Genomic DNA, 19,334 nt, shown 5'->3' with positions numbered 1-19,334 from the left:
GGGCTGATATTAGTAGCCTGGGAAGCTCCGTGGGTATTACCCCCTTCCCAGGCTTCAAACATCTGCCCCAGCCGTCTGCTTAACCTCCGCTAGAGCCTAAAATTAAGGGGAACCCCACGCCAATTTTTTTAATAATAAATCCTTTATTTTAATACTAAATGACAAGTACAGTAACCAACACTATCACTGTACTTCATATATATGTGACTGACATGTTTCTATCTATCTAATCTATGTGTGATGCTCTATTCTTTCTGTTCTAAATTGTCGGGTACCGCTGCTGAATTGCCGGCCGGCTTTTTTAAAGAGACAGTGCATGAAAACACTATTATTTTTTTTGATAAATCCTTTACACTAAATGACAAGTACAGTAAGCAACACTGTCACTGTACTTCATATATATGTGACTGACATGTTTCTATCTATCTAATCTATGTGTGAAGCTCTATTCTTTCTGTTCTAAATTGTCGGGTACAGATGCTGAATTGCCGGCCGGCTTTTTTAAAGAGACGGTGCATGAAAACACTAATATTTTTTTTAATAAATCCTTTACACTAAATGACAAATGCAGTAACCAACACTGTCACTGTGCTTCTTATATGTGTGACTGACATGTTTCTATCTATCTAATCTATGTGTGATGCTCTATTCCTTCTTGTCTAAATTGTCGGGTACCGGTGTATGCCGCTGCTGAATTTGCCGGCCGGCTTTTTTAAACAGAGTGTCTTCTGAGCAGTTTGTCAGCTTTTGGACACCTTTGCAGGTGTTTTCTATGTGTTTCTATGTGTTTTTGTTTGCCTGCCATTGGTTTTAACGGTGTTCGACGGTGTTCTAAGGTGTTCGACGAACAGTTCGACGAACAGTTCCTCGAACATCCCGGTGTTCGACGAACCGAACCGAACCCGAACACTACGGGGGTGGCTCAACACTAGTCACCACTTCTGTATATTTCAGTTCCATGAAAAATGCCCACAGGAAAAACGCCCACAGTAAAACGCCCACAGCGATGAATGCCCACGGGAAAATTAGCCACATGGAAATTTACCCATACAAAAGTTTGCCCATATAGAAATGTCTCTACAATTTTTCACCATTGCAACATCACAAAGTTTCGGATCTGTGATATTTGAGGTGAAGGGTGAGGATGTTCACATGATATGTGATCAACTTGTGATTTTGGGTTGACCTAGTGCAAAAACTCTGAAGATCTGTGGTTTTAAAACACTGTACCAGTCTGTCATTATCATCTATAGATAGATACAGTCTGGTCTCATCACTCGCTGATTCTGCCGTACTCCTGTTTACTCTACCCACCAGCCCAGCACACAGCAACACATGCTGAGCTCAGGAAAAACCCGCAGTAAGCAGTGTGATCCAGAGGATAGCTATTACTGCTATCTGTACTCACAAAGGGATCACTGTGTTATCTGTGGGGGTACATAGGACTGCAGGTCACATCTGCTACATTCTCCTTACACAGAGATATCACTGGTATCTGTGGTGTTACATAGGACTGCAGGTCACATCTACATTATCTGTACTCAGAGATATCAGTGTTATCTGTGGGGGTACATAGGACTGCAGGTCACATCTGCTACATTCTCCTTACTCAGAGATATCAGTGTTATCTGTGGTGTTACATAGGACTGCAGGTCACATATACTACATTATCTGTACTCAGAGATATCACTGTGTTATCTGTGGTGTTACATAGGACTGCAGGTCACATCTACTACATTATATGTACTTAGAGATATCACTGTGTTATCTGTGGTGTTACATAGGACTGCATGTCACATAAACTACATTATCTGTACTCAGAGATATCTCTGTGTTATTTGTGGTGTTTCATAGGACTGTAGGTCACTTATATGACATTATATATACTTGGAGATATCACTGTGTTACCTGTGGTGTTACATAGGACTGCAGGTCACATCTACTACATTATATGTACTTAGAGATATCACTGTGATATCTGTGGTGTTACATAGGACTGCATGTCACATAAACTACATTATCTGTACTCAGAGATATCTCTGTGTTATTTGTGGTGTTTCATAGGACTGTAGGTCACTTATATGACATTATCTATACTTGGAGATATCACTGTGTTATCTGCGGTGTTACATAGGACTGCAGGTCACATCTACTACATTATCTGTACTCAGAGATATCTCTGTGTTATTTGTGGTGTTACATAGGACTGCAGGTCACTTATATGACATTATCTATACTTGGAGATATCACTGTGTTATCTGTGGGGGTATATAGTGTAACGCGGGGCGGTAGCTGCGGGCGAGGCACTCGTCTTCTCCTGTCACGCCCCGGCGCGCTACATGAAAGAGTGGGTCCTGGCTGGGTGTTGGATGTTAGTGTTGTATGGGCCTTACGCCCAAGCAGGCCACCTTTAGCCGATGGTGTTAGCTGATCAGGACCACAAATTCCACAAATTGATAGAGGAGACTTCCGTTCAAACTTTACTAAACTTGGTGAGGTTTATGTACAAGGAATAGTGGGTACACAGTCTTAAGCACGTTTCCTTCGCAGTAAGAAGTTTTTTCATTCCCACTTTATCCTTCCTCTGTAGGCTACTGCAGGTAGGTTATCTGTACTCAGAGATATCAGTGTTATCTGTGGGGGTACATAGGACTGCAGGTCACATCTGCTACATTCTCCTTACTCAGAGATATCAGTGTTATCTGTGGTGTTACATAGGACTGCAGGTCACATATACTACATTATCTGTACTCAGAGATATCACTGTGTTATCTGTGGTGTTACATAGGACTGCAGGTCACATCTACTACATTATATGTACTTAGAGATATCACTGTGTTATCTGTGGTGTTACATAGGACTGCATGTCACATAAACTACATTATCTGTACTCAGAGATATCTCTGTGTTATTTGTGGTGTTTCATAGGACTGTAGGTCACTTATATGACATTATCTATACTTGGAGATATCACTGTGTTATCTGTGGTGTTACATAGGACTGCAGGTCACATATACTACATTATCTGTACTCAGAGATATCACTGTGTTATCTGTGGTGTTACATAGGACTGCAGGTCACATCTACTACATTATATGTACTTAGAGATATCACTGTGTTATCTGTGGTGTTACATAGGACTGCATGTCACATAAACTACATTATCTGTACTCAGAGATATCTCTGTGTTATTTGTGGTGTTTCATAGGACTGTAGGTCACTTATATGACATTATCTATACTTGGAGATATCACTGTGTTATCTGTGGTGTTACATAGGACTGCAGGTCACATCTACTACATTATATGTACTTAGAGATATCACTGTGTTATCTGTGGTGTTACATAGGACTGCATGTCACATAAACTACATTATCTGTACTCAGAGATATCTCTGTGTTATTTGTGGTGTTTCATAGGACTGTAGGTCACTTATATGACATTATCTATACTTGGAGATATCACTGTGTTATCTGTGGTGTTACATAGGACTGCAGGTCACATATACTACATTATCTGTACTCAGAGATATCACTGTGTTATCTGTGGTGTTACATAGGACTGCAGGTCACATCTACTACATTATATGTACTTAGAGATATCACTGTGTTATCTGTGGTGTTACATAGGACTGCATGTCACATAAACTACATTATCTGTACTCAGAGATATCTCTGTGTTATTTGTGGTGTTTCATAGGACTGTAGGTCACTTATATGACATTATCTATACTTGGAGATATCACTGTGTTATCTGTGGTGTTACATAGGACTGCAGGTCACATCTACTACATTATATGTACTTAGAGATATCACTGTGTTATCTGTGGTGTTACATAGGACTGCATGTCACATAAACTACATTATCTGTACTCAGAGATATCTCTGTGTTATTTGTGGTGTTTCATAGGACTGTAGGTCACTTATATGACATTATCTATACTTGGAGATATCACTGTGTTATCTGCGGTGTTACATAGGACTGCAGGTCACATCTACTACATTATCTGTACTCAGAGATATCTCTGTGTTATTTGTGGTGTTACATAGGACTGTAGGTCACTTATATGACATTATCTATACTTGGAGATATCACTGTGTTATCTGTGGGGGTATATAGTGTAACGCGGGGCGGTAGCTGCGGGCGAGGCACTCGTCTTCTCCTGTCACGCCCCGGCGCGCTACATGAAAGAGTGGGTCCTGGCTGGGTGTTGGATGTTAGTGTTGTATGGGCCTTACGCCCAAGCAGGCCACCTTTAGCCGATGGTGTTAGCTGGTCAGGACCACAAATTCCACAAATTGATAGAGGAGACTTCCGTTCAAACTTTACTAAACTTGGTGAGGTTTATGTACAAGGAATAGTGGGTACACAGTCTTAAGCACGTTTCCTTCGCAGTAAGAAGTTTTTTCATTCCCACTTTATCCTTCCTCTGTAGGCTACTGCAGGCCCCTGCGGCTTATCTGTTTCATCTCTATGTCGCTACAACCCAGCTTCTAGGCCACAGCCCTGATCAACAACTTTCTCTCCACTCGCTCAGCGATTCTATGTCCTATCACTATGAATGCCCTGGATCTATCGCTTGGGACCCCCACTGGTTCCACTCTCTCAGTCCTCTAGGTCCGTTACCTTAGGCACTAGCAAGCGCTCGGGTTTCCTGTGACTCGGCATCTCATCCGATAACGCCTTCTCGAAGGTCTCTCAGTCTCGTCAATAACTCTCTTTAATATCTCTCAATTCCTTGCTCCAGTCTCTTCTAGCTGTGGATCACCCCTTGGCAGCACTGCACACTTGTTTCTCTTAAAACTCTATCTCACTCTATCCAGTAAGCACAGTCCTGTCCCTATCACTAAGTCCTCCCCTTGTGGGCTAGTTCCAACACTTAACTACTTCTGACCCTGCGGTCTGTTTCTGGGCAGAACTTCCTTACACTACACACTATGCATATTACACTAACAAACAATACTTTTCATACTCTGTGCATTAGACAGACAAACACCACAATGCAATACAATTCGCAAGACACAATATATACAAAGACGCATGACATAATACACAAGACACGAACGCATGACATAATACACAAGACACGAACACATGACATAATACACAAGACACGATTGGTGTCTTCAGGGACAGGAAGGTGACAGCACAGTCCACTCTTACAATAGGACTGATGATGACATTAAAGGGTTGTCTGCCCTTTTTCAGAGGGTAGGTCATCAGTAGTTGATGGGCGGGGGTCCCCAACTCTGGAACCCTATGCATCAGCTGATCATCTGGTCCACCATTCCTTGCAGCAGGCCATATGTTGTCATAAGTGGAGCAGGGAGGAAGTGTGTGAGAAGGCTTCACACCCATGAATTCAAACGGAGAGCGGTGCAGCTGTGGCACTTCCTGCTCCTCTCCTGGTCAAGGTTGGATGTAATGTCACTGACCAACAGAGGAGCAGAAAGTGCAGTAGCAGTGCCGCTCTCCGATTGATTTCAGTGGGAGTGAAGCTGGCACCTGCACTTTCTTCCCTGTCCACTTATGACTCCCAAGAGCAAGAGTGAACAGAGACTAAATAGTTATGTATCACACACATATACTGCAGGGCTGCAGGATGGGGAGACATATGATTTTGTGGTCCGAGAATGGTCCTGGGCTCCAATGAAATATATTACAACATAAAACAGGCAGCAAAGAAAATGCTGAATGGATTTGAATAAGGGTCTCTGTGCCCATACAGACCACACTGAGGCTGGAATGATATCTAGCACAGCGGAATGACAACTCGTAAGGACAGAATCTGTACTTTGGGACTAGGTTTGAGTGAACCGAACCTGTAGAACCTGGAGAAGTGAAGTGTGTCCAGAGACCTTTGTTGAAATCCATTCTGCGTTTTCTTTCCTGCCTGTTTTGTGATATATTGTATTTCACTGGAGCCCATGGAAGTCACTTGGCTTTCCTTGTTGCCATTATTTCAAATGGGACTTCCAGCCTCCTCATCGTTTCCAATTGGCAATAGTGTAATTCCTTTTTGGACAATCCCAGTGAATAATGACTTTCCTGCTGTGCCAGCCAATTGTGTTTTGGTTAATTAAAACATGTACTTTAATAGGTCTATCCCCAAATTTGTCAATTTCTCCTCAATAAATTGTATTTTGAGTTTATCTAAAAGTATTTTATTTCTTCTTGTAGTGCAAACAATCGACTTTTCAAGGAGCCAGAGGAACAACAAAGTTATGATTTACTTGGGGATTGAATATCTCGCTTTTCGCAGTGATGACTTGGAGAAGCAGACTCAATTGCTCTACAAAGTGCCATTCAATTATCAAAACAAAAGATGGCAACATAGTTCAAGAACCAAGAGAACATTGCCATGACTCCTGCCCTCAAAAAGCAGTAGCAAACGTTGCCAGAAGCAAAATGAGAGAAGACATGAGAGTCGTAAGTGCTACTCCTCGCAATGTGATGGGAAAGGTGTAGAGCAGTGGTTCTCAACTCCAGTCCTCAAGACCCACCAACAGATCATGTTTTCAGGATTTCCATAGTATTGCACAGGTGATGGAATTATATTACCTGTGCAATACTAAGGAAATCCTGAAAACATGATCTGTTGGTGGGTCTTGAGGACTGGAGTTGAGAACCACTGGTGTAGAGTAATGATGTATTGCCCCATAAGCCAAGACAATCATCTCTTACGAGAAGCCTTGTCCATCATAGACCAGATGGTAATTTGCCTAACCCAAAAACTATAAATTTATATATTTTTAAAGTATAGTCAACTGATACTTCATGATTCATGAAAGGAGATGATTTTAGGAGATGGAGATCTTATGCTTGAACTGAACGAAGATACCATCTATGGCAGGAGTCAGGAACCTTTTTGGCTGAGAGAGCCATGAACGCTACATATTTTAAAATGTAATTCAGTGAGAGCCATACAATATTTTTAAAACTAAATACAAGTAATTATGTGCATTTTATGGAAGACCAACACTTTTAAAGTACAATAAGTACCTGCTCTCTCCACAAAGGCGAATTCTTCTGTCCATTCCTGCTGAAAAGTACGATACTCCTCATCTTTTTTTCTTTTAGCCATCTTCTTCAATAAAAGGGTTTCTGAAATTAGCTAGCTGACTACTTGATTAAAAGGAGGGAAGTTTACTTCCATATGCTGGAGGTGTCCCTGGCTAATTCCATGTGGGGAACAGATGGCGTCTTTGCTCTTTAGGGGAAGGGCAAACTGTACCCCCACAGTACTGTGTATATAGGTAACTGGCGTCCCCCTAATAGACTGGTTGTAGCATCGACGTCTCTGCCCCGTTCTAGGCAGAGACGCCGTCCCTCTCACCTCCCCGCTCCTGGCGCGGCGTCCTCCAGCGCTGCTCTCCCCGCTGCTTCCGGCGCGCGCTCCTTCCCCGGCAGTGTGCTTAGGGCGCGCGCGCGCTCCCCCTCTCTTAAAGGGACCGCGCGCGCCGTCCTAAGGAGTCCCCGGCCAATTGCCGGAGGACCTCCCATATAAAGGGCACCTCCTCCAAAATGGAGGTGCCCGAGCAATGTTGTTTGCACCTGTGTCTCACCTGTGCTTCAGCCCTCAGGTCCCGTTGCCAGTTACCTGCCAGTTACCTGCCAGATTCCTGCCAGCTTGCTGCCTTTGTCCTGCCTGATATCCAGTCACCTGCCTGCTAGCCTGAGGTCCGACGGTCTGCCTTCCAACTCCTGTCAGTCTGTCTATGGACCAGCTTGCCCGCTCACCTGGGAGCGCACACCTGTTACCTGCCTGCTAGCCTACCTGGAGGCTCCGCCGTCACGTGCTGTGACCATCTGCCTTTCCAGAGACTCCTGCCCGCTCACCTGGGAGCGCACACCTGTTACCTGCCTGCTAGCCTACCTGGAGGCTCCGCCGTCACGTGCTGTGACCATCTGCCTTTCCAGAGACTCCTGCCCGCTCACCTGGGAGCGCCCACCTGTTACCTGCCTGCTAGCCTACCTGGAGGCTTCGCCGTCACGTGCTGTGACCACCTACCATTCCAGAGACTCTCGCTTGCTCACCTGGGAGCACACATCTACCATCTGCCTGCTAGCCTACCCGGAGGCTCTGCCATCACAGGTCGTACCTACCCTTTACCCAGAGACTGCCCCGGTCACTTGCCGTAACTCCCTGCCCGTTCATCCAGAGACTGCCCCGGTCACTTGCCGTAACTCCCTGCCCGTTTATCCAGAGACTGCCCCGGTCACTTTCCGTGACCTCCAGCCCGTCCACTCAGAGACTGTCCCGGTCACCTGCTGTGACTGCCTGCCCGTCATCCCTGATTGCCACCCGCTCCCTTACAAGGACCGCCCCCTTGTATAGTAGCTCAGAGGTTCCGCCTCCCAGACCCGTTACAGTTTGCTCGGGCCATGGAACCCGGTGGCACCCAAGCTCCCTCGCTCTCGGACCTGTGTCATGAACTGTCCCGCCAGAGGTCCCAACAGGAGTCCATCCTGGGTCACCTGCGGAATGTCAATTCTCGCCTGGACACTCTGACTGCTCCGCCAGCAACCTCCGCCAGCGTCATGATTCGCAATCCGACAGCTCCGCTGTCCACCAACACTATGGTATCCTACCCCGGACCCCGGCTTTCTGCACCTCCTCGCTTCGGAGGCGACTCCGCTCAGGCTCGGGGCTTCATAAATCAGTGCACCCTGCACTTTGAACTCCTGTCCCACCAGTTTAACTCCGACCGGGCCAAAATTGCCTTCATCATGTCCCATCTCACCGGAGAGGCTCTGGCCTGGCTAAATCCTCTATGGGAGAGAGGAGACCCCCTGGTGTCCAACTTGCCTGCCTTTCTCACGGCCTTCCGGAAAGTCTTCGACGAACCCGGACGGAAGACCTCATCCGCATCGTCACTGCTACGCCTCCGTCAGGGAAGCCTCACCGTGGGCCAATATGCCATACGGTTCCGTACCCTTGCCTCGGAGCTGGCCTGGGATAATGACTCTCTGGTTTCAGTCTTCTGGGAGGGTCTGTCCGGCCGTATTAAAGATGAACTTGCCGGTCGGGACATTCCTACCACCCTCGATGACCTGATAGCTCTTGCCACCCGGATTGACCTGCGGTTCCAGGAGCGTGCCAAAGAGGTCACCCGTGAGAGGAGGTTTCCACGCCTAGCTCCTACTTTTCAGCAACCCGTCACTCCCTCCGTCTCTCCTGAGCCTATGCAGGTCGACCAGACCAAGATGGTCGGTTCTCGCCAAGAATCTCGCCGAGCCGAGGGAAGCTGTTTCTATTGTGGCAGTAAGAAGCACTTCATCCGTTCCTGCCCGGAAAAGCCGGGAAACGCCAGTGTCTAGGACCACTCGGAGAGGTCGTCCTAGACAAAAGTAAGTCCTCTCCGTCTCTGACCTTACCGGTCTCTATTGCTTGGGGAGAAAACCGTCTCTTCGAACTCGCCCATCTGGATTCTGGAGCTGCTGGAAACCTCATCACCCAGTCTCTGGTAGAGAGATACCATATTCCCACCAAGTCCCTGGCGGAGCCATTGTCAGTTGCTTCCGTGGATGGAAGACTTCTCTCGGAGACCATCCTGCTCGTCACCGAACCTATAACCCTACAGGTGGGAATGCTGCACTCTGAGGAGATCTCATTCCATGTGCTGTCCGGACTTTCTCACTCCTTGTTGCTAGGTCTACCTTGGCTCCAGACACATGAACCCGTATTGAACTGGCGGTCGAGTGAAGTACTCCGATGGGGTCCTGACTGCCATAGGACCTGCCTGGTTCCGGTCCGTCCACTTCGCCCTCAGCCTACTCCAGCTAACTTACCTGGTCTCCCGGCTCCCTACTGGCCCTATGCGGACGTCTTCGGTAAGAAGGAAGCTGAGACGTTGCCGCCCCATAGGCCATACGATTGCCCGATCGACCTGGTACCTGGCACCACTCCTCCCCGTGGGCGTATCTACCCGTTATCTGCAGCCGAGACCCGAGCCATGTCTGAGTACATTGAAGAGAATCTGGCTAGGGGATTTATCCGAAAATCTACCTCCCCGGCTGGAGCCGGATTCTTCTTTGTCAAAAAGAAAGACGGCTCGCTACGTCCCTGTATTGACTACAGAGGACTCAATCTCATTACGGTAAAAAACAAATATCCCCTGCCACTCATCTCCGAATTGTTTGACCGGCTCAAGGGCGCCAGGATCTTCTCCAAGCTGGATCTTCGAGGAGCGTATAATCTGGTCCGTATCCGTCAAGGAGACGAGTGGAAGACGGCATTCAATACCCGGGACGGTCACTACGAGTACCTTGTGATGCCCTTCGGTCTCTGTAATGCTCCCGCGGTCTTTCAGGAACTAGTCAATGACATCTTCCGTGACCTCCTGTACTCCTGCGTAGTGGTATACCTGGACGATATCTTGGTCTTCTCTCCGGATCTCCCCACACACCGGAGGGATGTTCGTCAGGTCCTGCTTAGGCTTCGGCAGAACCACCTTTACGCCAAATACGAGAAGTGCCTCTTCGATCAGACCTCCCTTCCGTTCTTGGGCTATGTCATCTCCCAAACAGGTCTGCAAATGGATCCCGAGAAGCTCTCTTCCGTTCTAAAATGGCCTCGTCCTGAAGGTTTGAAGGCGATACAGCGATTCCTGGGCTTCGCTAATTATTATCGTCTTTTCATCCCACACTTCTCGTCTCGGACTGCTCCCATATCTGCACTTACCCGTAAGGGGGCTAACCCCAGGATATGGTCGCCTGAAGCCGAGGAGGCCTTCCTTTCCCTAAAGAAAGCCTTCGCCTCTGCTCCCGTCCTGCACCGTCCGGACTGTAATAAACAATTCTACCTGGAGGTTGATGCTTCCTCCTCCGGAGCCGGAGCGGTGCTCACCAAGAAGTCTTCTACCGGGAGAATGGTAACGTGCGGCTTCTTCTCCAAAATCTTCTCCTCGTCGGAGCGCAACTACTCCATTGGAGACCGGGAATTGCTAGCCATCAAATTGGCACTAGGAGAGTGGCGCTATCTGCTTGAAGGGGCTCTCTACCCGGTAATTATCTACACGGATCACAAAAACCTGGCATATCTCCAAAATGCCCAGAGGCTCAATCCTCGCCAGGCCCGGTGGTCGTTGTTTTTTGCCCGCTTCGACTTCACTCTTCATTTCCGTCCGGCGGACAAGAACGTCAAAGCTGATGCCTTGTCTCGGTCTTTCCTGTCCTCCGATCAAGAGGAGGAACCTACGCACATCATCGACTCCTCCAAGGTGATGAATGTGGCTCCCTTGGATCTAACTCGTCTTCCACCCGGTAAGACGTTCATAGCTGTGCCAGATCGGGAGAGGGTTCTTCGCTGGGGACATTCTTCTAAACTAGCTGGCCATGCTGGCCAAAAAAAGACCTTTCAACTTATTGCCCGGCATTACTGGTGGCCTACCCTACGTAAGGACGTGGTAGACTTCGTCGCGGCCTGTTCATCCTGTGCTCGTAACAAAGTTCCCCGACATCTACCTGCCGGCCATCTCCTGCCCCTTCCCGTACCTGCTGCTCCTTGGCAACACATCGCTATGGACTTTATCACCGACCTTCCAGTTTCTGCCGGTTGTACCGTCATTTGGGTTGTCGCTGACCGTTTTTCTAAGATGGCCCACTTCATTCCCCTGCCTGGTCTTCCGTCTGCACCTGAGTTGGCTAAAGACTTTATCCGCCACATCTTCCGTCTCCATGGTCTGCCCCTCCACATCGTGTCGGATCGTGGGGTTCAGTTCACCTCTCGTTTCTGGAGAGCCACTTGTAAGCTGCTGGACATTACCCTGGATTTCTCCTCCGCTTACCACCCTCAGTCCAATGGTCAAGTGGAGCGGATCAATCAGATCTTGTCCAGCTACCTCCGGCACTTCGTGGATGCTCACCACTCGGACTGGGTGGATCTTCTACCGTGGGCCGAGTTCTCTTATAACAACCATGAGAGCGAGTCCTCTTCCAAATCCCCGTTCTTTATAGTTGGTGGCCAACATCCCCGGATTCCACTTCCTGTCTCCGTTTCTGTGGACAACCCTGCTGCGGAGTCTCTTGTCAGCGAATTTTCTACTATTTGGGAGAGCACCAGGTCCGCTCTTCTTCTCTCCTCTGAGCGGATGAAGAGATATGCTGATAAGAGACGTCTGGATCCGCCCCAATTCCGTCCGGGAGACAAGGTTTGGCTCTCATCCAAACATGTGCGGCTCAAAATACCCTCCTACAAGTTGGGTCCTCGATTCATCGGCCCCTTCGAAGTCCTCAGGCAAATTAACCCTGTGGCCTACAAATTAAAACTCCCGGCCACCCTACGGATCCCCAACTCCTTCCACGTATCTCTCCTCAAACCCGTTGTCTTTAACTCTTTTTCCAAAAATCCAGGTGCCCCTCCTGCTCCGGTTTCCGCTGATGACATCTTTGAGGTAGAGAGTATTCTGGCCTCCAAGAGGGTAAGAGGAAAAACCTTTTTTCTGGTAGATTGGAGGGGGTTTGGTCCTGAGGAGAGAACTTGGGAACCCAGGGAGAACATCAACGCCCCGCTTCTCCTTGAAAAATTTCTTTCTGGCCTAAAAAAGAGGGGGCGTAAAGGGGGGGTACTGTAGCATCGACGTCTCTGCCCCGTTCTAGGCAGAGACGCCGTCCCTCTCACCTCCCCGCTCCTGGCGCGGCGTCCTCCAGCGCTGCTCTCCCCGCTGCTTCCGGCGCGCGCTCCTTCCCCGGCAGTGTGCTTAGGGCGCGCGCGTGCTCCCCCTCTCTTAAAGGGACCGCGCGCGCCGTCCTAAGGAGTCCCCGGCCAATTGCCAGAGGACCTCCCATATAAAGGGCACCTCCTCCAAAATGGAGGTGCCCGAGCAATGTTGTTTGCACCTGTGTCTCACCTGTGCTTCAGCCTTCAGGTCCCGTTGCCAGTTACCTGCCAGATTCCTGCCAGCTTGCTGCCTTTGTCCTGCCTGATATCCAGTCACCTGCCTGCTAGCCTGAGGTCCGACGGTCTGCCTTCCAACTCCTGTCAGTCTGTCTATGGACCAGCTTGCCCGCTCACCTGGGAGCGCACACCTGTTACCTGCCTGCTAGCCTACCTGGAGGCTCCGCCGTCACGTGCTGTGACCATCTGCCTTTCCAGAGACTCCTGCCCGCTCACCTGGGAGCGCACACCTGTTACCTGCCTGCTAGCCTACCTGGAGGCTCCGCCGTCACGTGCTGTGACCATCTGCCTTTCCAGAGACTCCTGCCCGCTCACCTGGGAGCGCCCACCTGTTACCTGCCTACTAGCCTACCTGGAGGCTTCGCCGTCACGTGCTGTGACCACCTACCATTCCAGAGACTCTCGCTTGCTCACCTGGGAGCACACATCTACCATCTGCCTGCTAGCCTACCCGGAGGCTCTGCCATCACAGGTCGTACCTACCCTTTACCCAGAGACTGCCCCGGTCACTTGCCGTAACTCCCTGCCCGTTCATCCAGAGACTGCCCCGGTCACTTGCCGTAACTCCCTGCCCGTTTATCCAGAGACTGCCCCGGTCACTTTCCGTGACCTCCAGCCCGTCCACTCAGAGACTGTCCCGGTCACCTGCTGTGACTGCCTGCCCGTCATCCCTGATTGCCACCCGCTCCCTTACAAGGACCGCCCCCTTGTATAGTAGCTCAGAGGTTCCGCCTCCCAGACCCGTTACACTGGTGGTATGAAGTAAGAGCGTTACCTGTATTCAGGCACTCTCTAACTGACTGATGCGGCTGCTGATTCTTGCCAGTGGAGTTTAAAATTGCACCGCCGCTTCTGATCCACACCACAGGAAGCCATCACCCTATAAGGCGCCGCTCTCCTGACAGCTAGAGCGGTGCTTGAGCGAGCGGAGCTCAGTTGCTGCTACGCTGGGGTGAGGAGAATGATGGCTGACAGCGCGGGAACTCCCTATACCTGTTGGTGAGCTCGCCTCCAGTCTGCGCTTAATGATGACTCACCCCAGCGTAGCAGCAACTGAGCTCCACTTGCTCAAGCGCTGCTCTAGCTGTCAGGAGGGCGGGCGCCTTATATCCCGGGTGACGGCTTCCTGTGGCGCGGATCAGAAGCGATGGCGCCATTTTAAGCTGTCAGTGGCAGGTAGAGCGGTCACTCGTCTTGGAGCCAGATGCAGCCTTCAAAAGAGCCACATCTGACTCGTGAGCCATAGGTTCCCGACCCCTGATCTATGGAGATGGTATCTTTGATCAAGTGCCCAATGTGTTTTACCAACTGTACACTTGGCATGCCAAGGTGGGTAACGCATATCCGCCATGTTTGTACATCTTACTACAAACAAAGGACATGAATACGTATAAGAGAATAATTGAATTAATGAAGCCATTGATTCCAAATCTGGCACCTCAAAAGGTTTTAGTCGATTTTGAAAAGGCTTATATGACTGCAGTAAGGATTGCCTTTCCATATGCTGAGGTCAAAGGGTGTTATTTTCATCTATGTCAGAGTCTCATCAGAAAAATAAAAAATGTTGGTTTGAAGACAATATGAATCTAATATCAACATAAAAATTACACTGAAATCTCTTGCTGCATTAGCCTTTGAGCCAATTGAACAAGTGTTTTTGATAAGCTTCCTGCCACATTTACAGATGAAGAATCCTATAATGAGGCGCTCATCCTTTTTTTCTACATATTGTGACAGAGTCACTGGTGTTATATATGAGGGGAGGTATGTGTCACTACGGCTGGTAGCCTGTGTGAACTGAACCTACAACTTTTCCCCAGCTTGTTATGTGTTGGGGGTGTAATCACCATTGTGAAGGGAGTGGTTTTGTGTGAATGGAATAGAGATCTGGTGGGAAGTCATTCACCCTACCTCCCCTCAGGGTGTGGCTGAGCAAGGTTAAATGCTCAGTCACTATTTTTTCTCTCTAGTCTGGTCTTGAGAGTGAAGTCTCCAGGCTGTGTGTGGTGAAGCCAAGGAGCAACACTGAAGGACTGGTGTTTGGTGGGACTTCACTGTGCTACCCAGAGCGGGCGAAGCCTCGCTCGCTTATGGACTCTGTTATACTTTGTCTTTTGCTTTCCCGTTATCCTGGAGAGGACTTGTTTATTTTTGCGGAGCGCTGCTGGAGTTTATACCATATAATAAACCAGTAGGGAGTTACCACGAGACGTGTGTCCTGTGTCTGCCTCTGTGAGGGCCGAGCAAGTCGCTTTACCACAATATATTAAGGGTACAGCTGGAAGAGATGCTCAATTTCCTTTAAGAATATGGAATCATCATGATGCAGCCCTGGAACAGTCACCAAAAACTATAAACTGTTGTTAGGGATTCCACAATTCACTTAATTTCCTGTTCCATTGCAGTCATCCCAGCTTGTGATTTCTCTTTGATGGATTGCTGAGGAACCTAGCTTGTCACAATTAATATTGGCTAATGCTCAGGCAGGTTGCCTTGAGCTATAAAAAGAGGAATTATGAAGCACTGTATCACACGGTTGCCATTTCTGTACAGGACTATCACCATGTGGAAGATAAACTTAAGTACTTAAGGAGATTGGCTAATTTACAGTAAATTCTGGTGTCCAATGATTGTTTAATAAACTGGAGTTATTGTTGTTATTAGAACTCTTTAATATATTATTTTGTCTATGTGGCCAATTTTCTGTGTGTGAATACAGCCTTAACCCTCTTTAATAAAGTGTCTTAATAAACTGTTGTTATTATGTCCATGTGATCAATTTTCTGGGTGGGCAATTATGATGTGCCCAATTTACCATGTGTGAATACAGCCTTAGCCCTATTTAATAAATTGTTTTAATAAACTGTTGTTATTTTGTCTATGTGGGCAATTTTACGTTTGGGCAAATTTCCTAGCGGGCACTCATGGCTGTGGGCTTTTTTCTGTGGGCATTTTTCTTTTGGCCATTTTTCTGGTCACTGCATTTTTCAACCACTCCTAGTTTTGGCTTACAAATACTGAGGTAAAAAACTCACCAAATACTCAACGTGTGCATGTGGTCTCGTATATCAGTTTGTGCCACAAAATTATATCTCAAAGATGTGTTAAAAAAGAAAGTGTCCAACACTTTTAAGCTGGGGGAATTCTAGAAGAATCCTCAGATGGCATCTGCTGGTCTAGGCTGTCCCATGCATAATACAAAGTCTGAAACCACGGTAGGCAAATAGGAAAAAGGCAAGTAGAAGAGCGTGACATCCCATCCTGTGGAGTAACGAGTCCAGGGGTGAACAGCGGTCAGAGCGTGCTCCATGCAGTTTGTGACTAGAGACAGGTCTTTGTTACATATGATTGATATTTTGTCCAAGATCTCCATACCTAGAAATAAAATATGAAATAGATCAAAAACTCATGGTTCCTTCATCTGGTTTGTTTTCTTCCACATATGTTTTTATGGGATTTCTCACATTTTCACATATACAGTAGCACAAATTATATAAATGTTAAAATGGTTGAGATTATGGAGATCTTTAAATAAATTATTAGAGATTCATCTTTTTGGCTTCTCGTGAACTATGACTGTTGACTGGTTTATGAACCAACCATTACATCCCTCATGCTTCTTGAATGGGATTTTAAGACTTTTAGAACCTATTACATTTTTCACTTATTGTATTCATATACAATGTATTAACTCTCAACATAATTGTTAAAGTGTCTTATTATAAACTCTAAGTATTGCATAAGGTGGTTATATATCCACTTAAATTTTGCATTGGAGTGCTGCAGATCTCCCTCTGGCATTATTGTTTTATGGTTGTGTGCCATAAATCTTATGATTACTCAGTCACTACCAATTTTACTGCAGTTACAATAAAATACACCAAGTGTATTGCAATGTTGATGGAGTTAGAAAATTTGAGGAAAATAAACATACAACCATGAAAAGGTTCTGAAACAAATGGACCCATAGGACTCTTTTAGATTTATTGGTATACGAAAACTAGTATAGCTAATATGGTCATTAAATAGCGCTTTGGGACATAACCCACTCCCATGCTTCAATAGTGAATGGCCATCATAAGCAACTGTTTTATCGCTCTAAAATAGCTCCCAAACAGCTGGCTGTGTAGGAAGACTAGTACTGTGCAAAAAGCAAAGTGTGGCACCCCAGGGGTCTGGTTTTCCACAGTAATGTAATGTTATGTCTGAGAGCAGGTGGGAGGTCCTTTGGTCAGGGATCCTGTGCATGCCACACCTCCTGCCCAGTCTTGGGAGGGGAAGAACTTCCCCTGTATAAACCCGGGGCTGAGGCAGGGTGAGTCAGACAAGGAGAGTGGAGACAAGAAGCAGCATAGAAAACAGCAGAGTTACAAGGAGTCAGGGGCTGGCAGCTGTAGAGTTCGCCCTTACTAAGAAGATTCTTTACCGGACCCCGAGTCCGAGGCTGTGGGGACTAACTCCTACCCAGCAGCAGAATCCGACAGGCAGGGGATTTCAGGTCCTCTGGCCCAGAAGCCCGAAGGCACGGTCACACGCGTGGGACCAGCACCACCATCGTGGAGCGGAAGCCATTAGAAGGCCCCGAGTCACCGGCCATACGGGTGAGCACCACACGGTACACTCAGGGACGTGGGCTACTTACATCAGCTTCTAGCAAGGTAGCCAGAAGAGTACAGTCAGTTTGGGAGGCCTACAACTACGCCTGGCCAGGGGAGATCCCATCTGCTCAAAGACTGACCAGGCCCCGTTTGCTAGCAAGTACTCCGGGAGGGTCTATCGTTGTTACCAGTAAAGACCCTGAACTACACCGTACCGTCTCTGAGTGGTTCCTGCTACCCCCATCATCCACGTCGGCTGCCCTGAGGCCATACCCCTCCCGTTGGGGGTTATACTATCACGCTGCACAATCCTACCACCGGCCTCAGCGGTCTGCCCTGCAGCAGCAGCTCCCTGGCTGCACTCAACGGGTGGCGTAGTCATCAACTAATTACTACTAATAGACAGCCGTCTAGTTTGACTCCCTGGGCACGGACCGGGTCACCGCCACGAGACTACAACCCTCCACTGATCCGGCTCCGGGTAGGCTCCTGCGTGCGCAACGCAGCGCGACACAGGCCCAGGGGCGCGTCAACTTTGGCGTAGTCGGCAGGATTTCGTGCCCGCAACCACCGGGTACTGCGTGCCTGAAAAGCAAAGACTGTTCAAACTTACCAGTGGTGAAGGTTTCCCGCCATCCGCGAAGTTTTCCCGCCATCCGGCGCCATTTTCGACCTTCTTCCCGCCATCCGTGGAGTTTTCCCGCCATTGGACGCCATCTTGAGGACGCCGCGCGGGAAGAAGAGGGGCGTGGACTCCGAAAGCGCGCGAGAACTGAAGCCCCGCCTCACGTCCGGACGTTGCGTAAGGTCCTGGAAGGAGCCCAGCAGACGCCGACGTCACAGGAGCGCGACGGAAGGTCCTCAACCCTGACGATCCACTGCGGAGCCGCGGCCTACGGAAGAGGATCATCGCAAGGTAGGCCACGGTCCACTAGGGGGGAGGAAGATGTCGGATACGGAGGAGAGCTTCACTGCCTCAACCCCCGCCAGCGCTACCGCTGCTGCAGTTATGCCCTTCACCATGCCCTATATCCCGGGAGCAGCTTGGCTACCCCAGTACTCAGGGGAGTCACATACCCTGCATGACTTTAGAGAAAAGCTGGATAGCCTCTTCCAGGTGTACCCCCTCACAGAAGAGCAAAAAGTGAGCATCCTGGTGGCCCAACTAACCGGGGCAGCCAAAAGGGAAGTAAAATCCTGGCCACCTGGGAGGAAGACTGTCGCAGGGATACTAACCCGGCTGAAGGACACCTTTGATACCCGCACCTCAGCCGAGATTAAGCTTAGATTCTACGGGTGCAAGCAGCGAGCGCATGAGAGTATAAGGGACTATGCACTAAACCTACAAGAGGCCCTGAGGGCCATAAAGCAGACCGACCCTGATGGGGTGGGAAACGAGGACAGGCTATTGACTGAACAATTTATAGAGGGTTTATATTGCAATGCCCACCGAACCCAGTTGCGGGCAATGGCCTTACAGGATCCCCATCTGGACTTTGCACAGTTCAAGGATAGAGCTATCCGGGTGCTCCGAGAACCAGCACCGGGTGGCGTTGTTACCCACAGGCGCCCAGCTATCACTTACCACCAGGAGGCGGCGCCCTTGTCGGCAGGGCCTGTGGGAGCTGATGCGCAGGCTTTGGACAATGACCCGGCTCCAGACCTACACCATCAGGTCCAAGAGCTAGCTAAGAGCGTTGCTGCGCTAACCCGAACTGTGCAGTCTTTACAGGTTTCCACCCCAGGGAAGATCCAGCTGGCATCCGGACCGGAGGACATCCCGTGGCGTCGACCAAGGAGGACCCCACCGGCCAGAGGAAGACCCAGTGACCGATACAG

The 19,334-nt window shown here is 48.7% G+C and overlaps 1 protein-coding gene across 4 annotated transcripts in view; it reads right to left on the bottom strand.

The window, feature by feature from the left end:
* Positions 1-6,568: 6,568 nt before the first annotated feature.
* The window catches only part of LOC141201390 (retinol dehydrogenase 7-like), a 95,088-nt gene continuing 82,322 nt past the window's right edge, over positions 6,569-19,334 (bottom strand). For all 4 annotated transcript variants that reach the window (XM_073663386.1, XM_073663391.1, XM_073663398.1 and 1 more), the window contains one exon: positions 6,569-16,272. In XM_073663386.1, coding sequence (XP_073519487.1) covers positions 16,055-16,272 — 218 coding nt within the window. In that variant the 3' untranslated portion in view covers positions 6,569-16,054. The remainder of the gene's footprint in view (positions 16,273-19,334) is intronic.

Source organism: Phyllobates terribilis, unplaced genomic scaffold (genome assembly GCF_046119375.1).
Source record: "Phyllobates terribilis strain yellow unplaced genomic scaffold, ASM4611937v1 Scaffold_2__4_contigs__length_985480577, whole genome shotgun sequence".
In the NCBI taxonomy this organism is placed as follows: domain Eukaryota; kingdom Metazoa; phylum Chordata; class Amphibia; order Anura; family Dendrobatidae; genus Phyllobates; species Phyllobates terribilis.
Note: the sequence above shows the minus strand (reverse complement) of the source record. Positions and strands in the feature narration are given on the sequence as shown.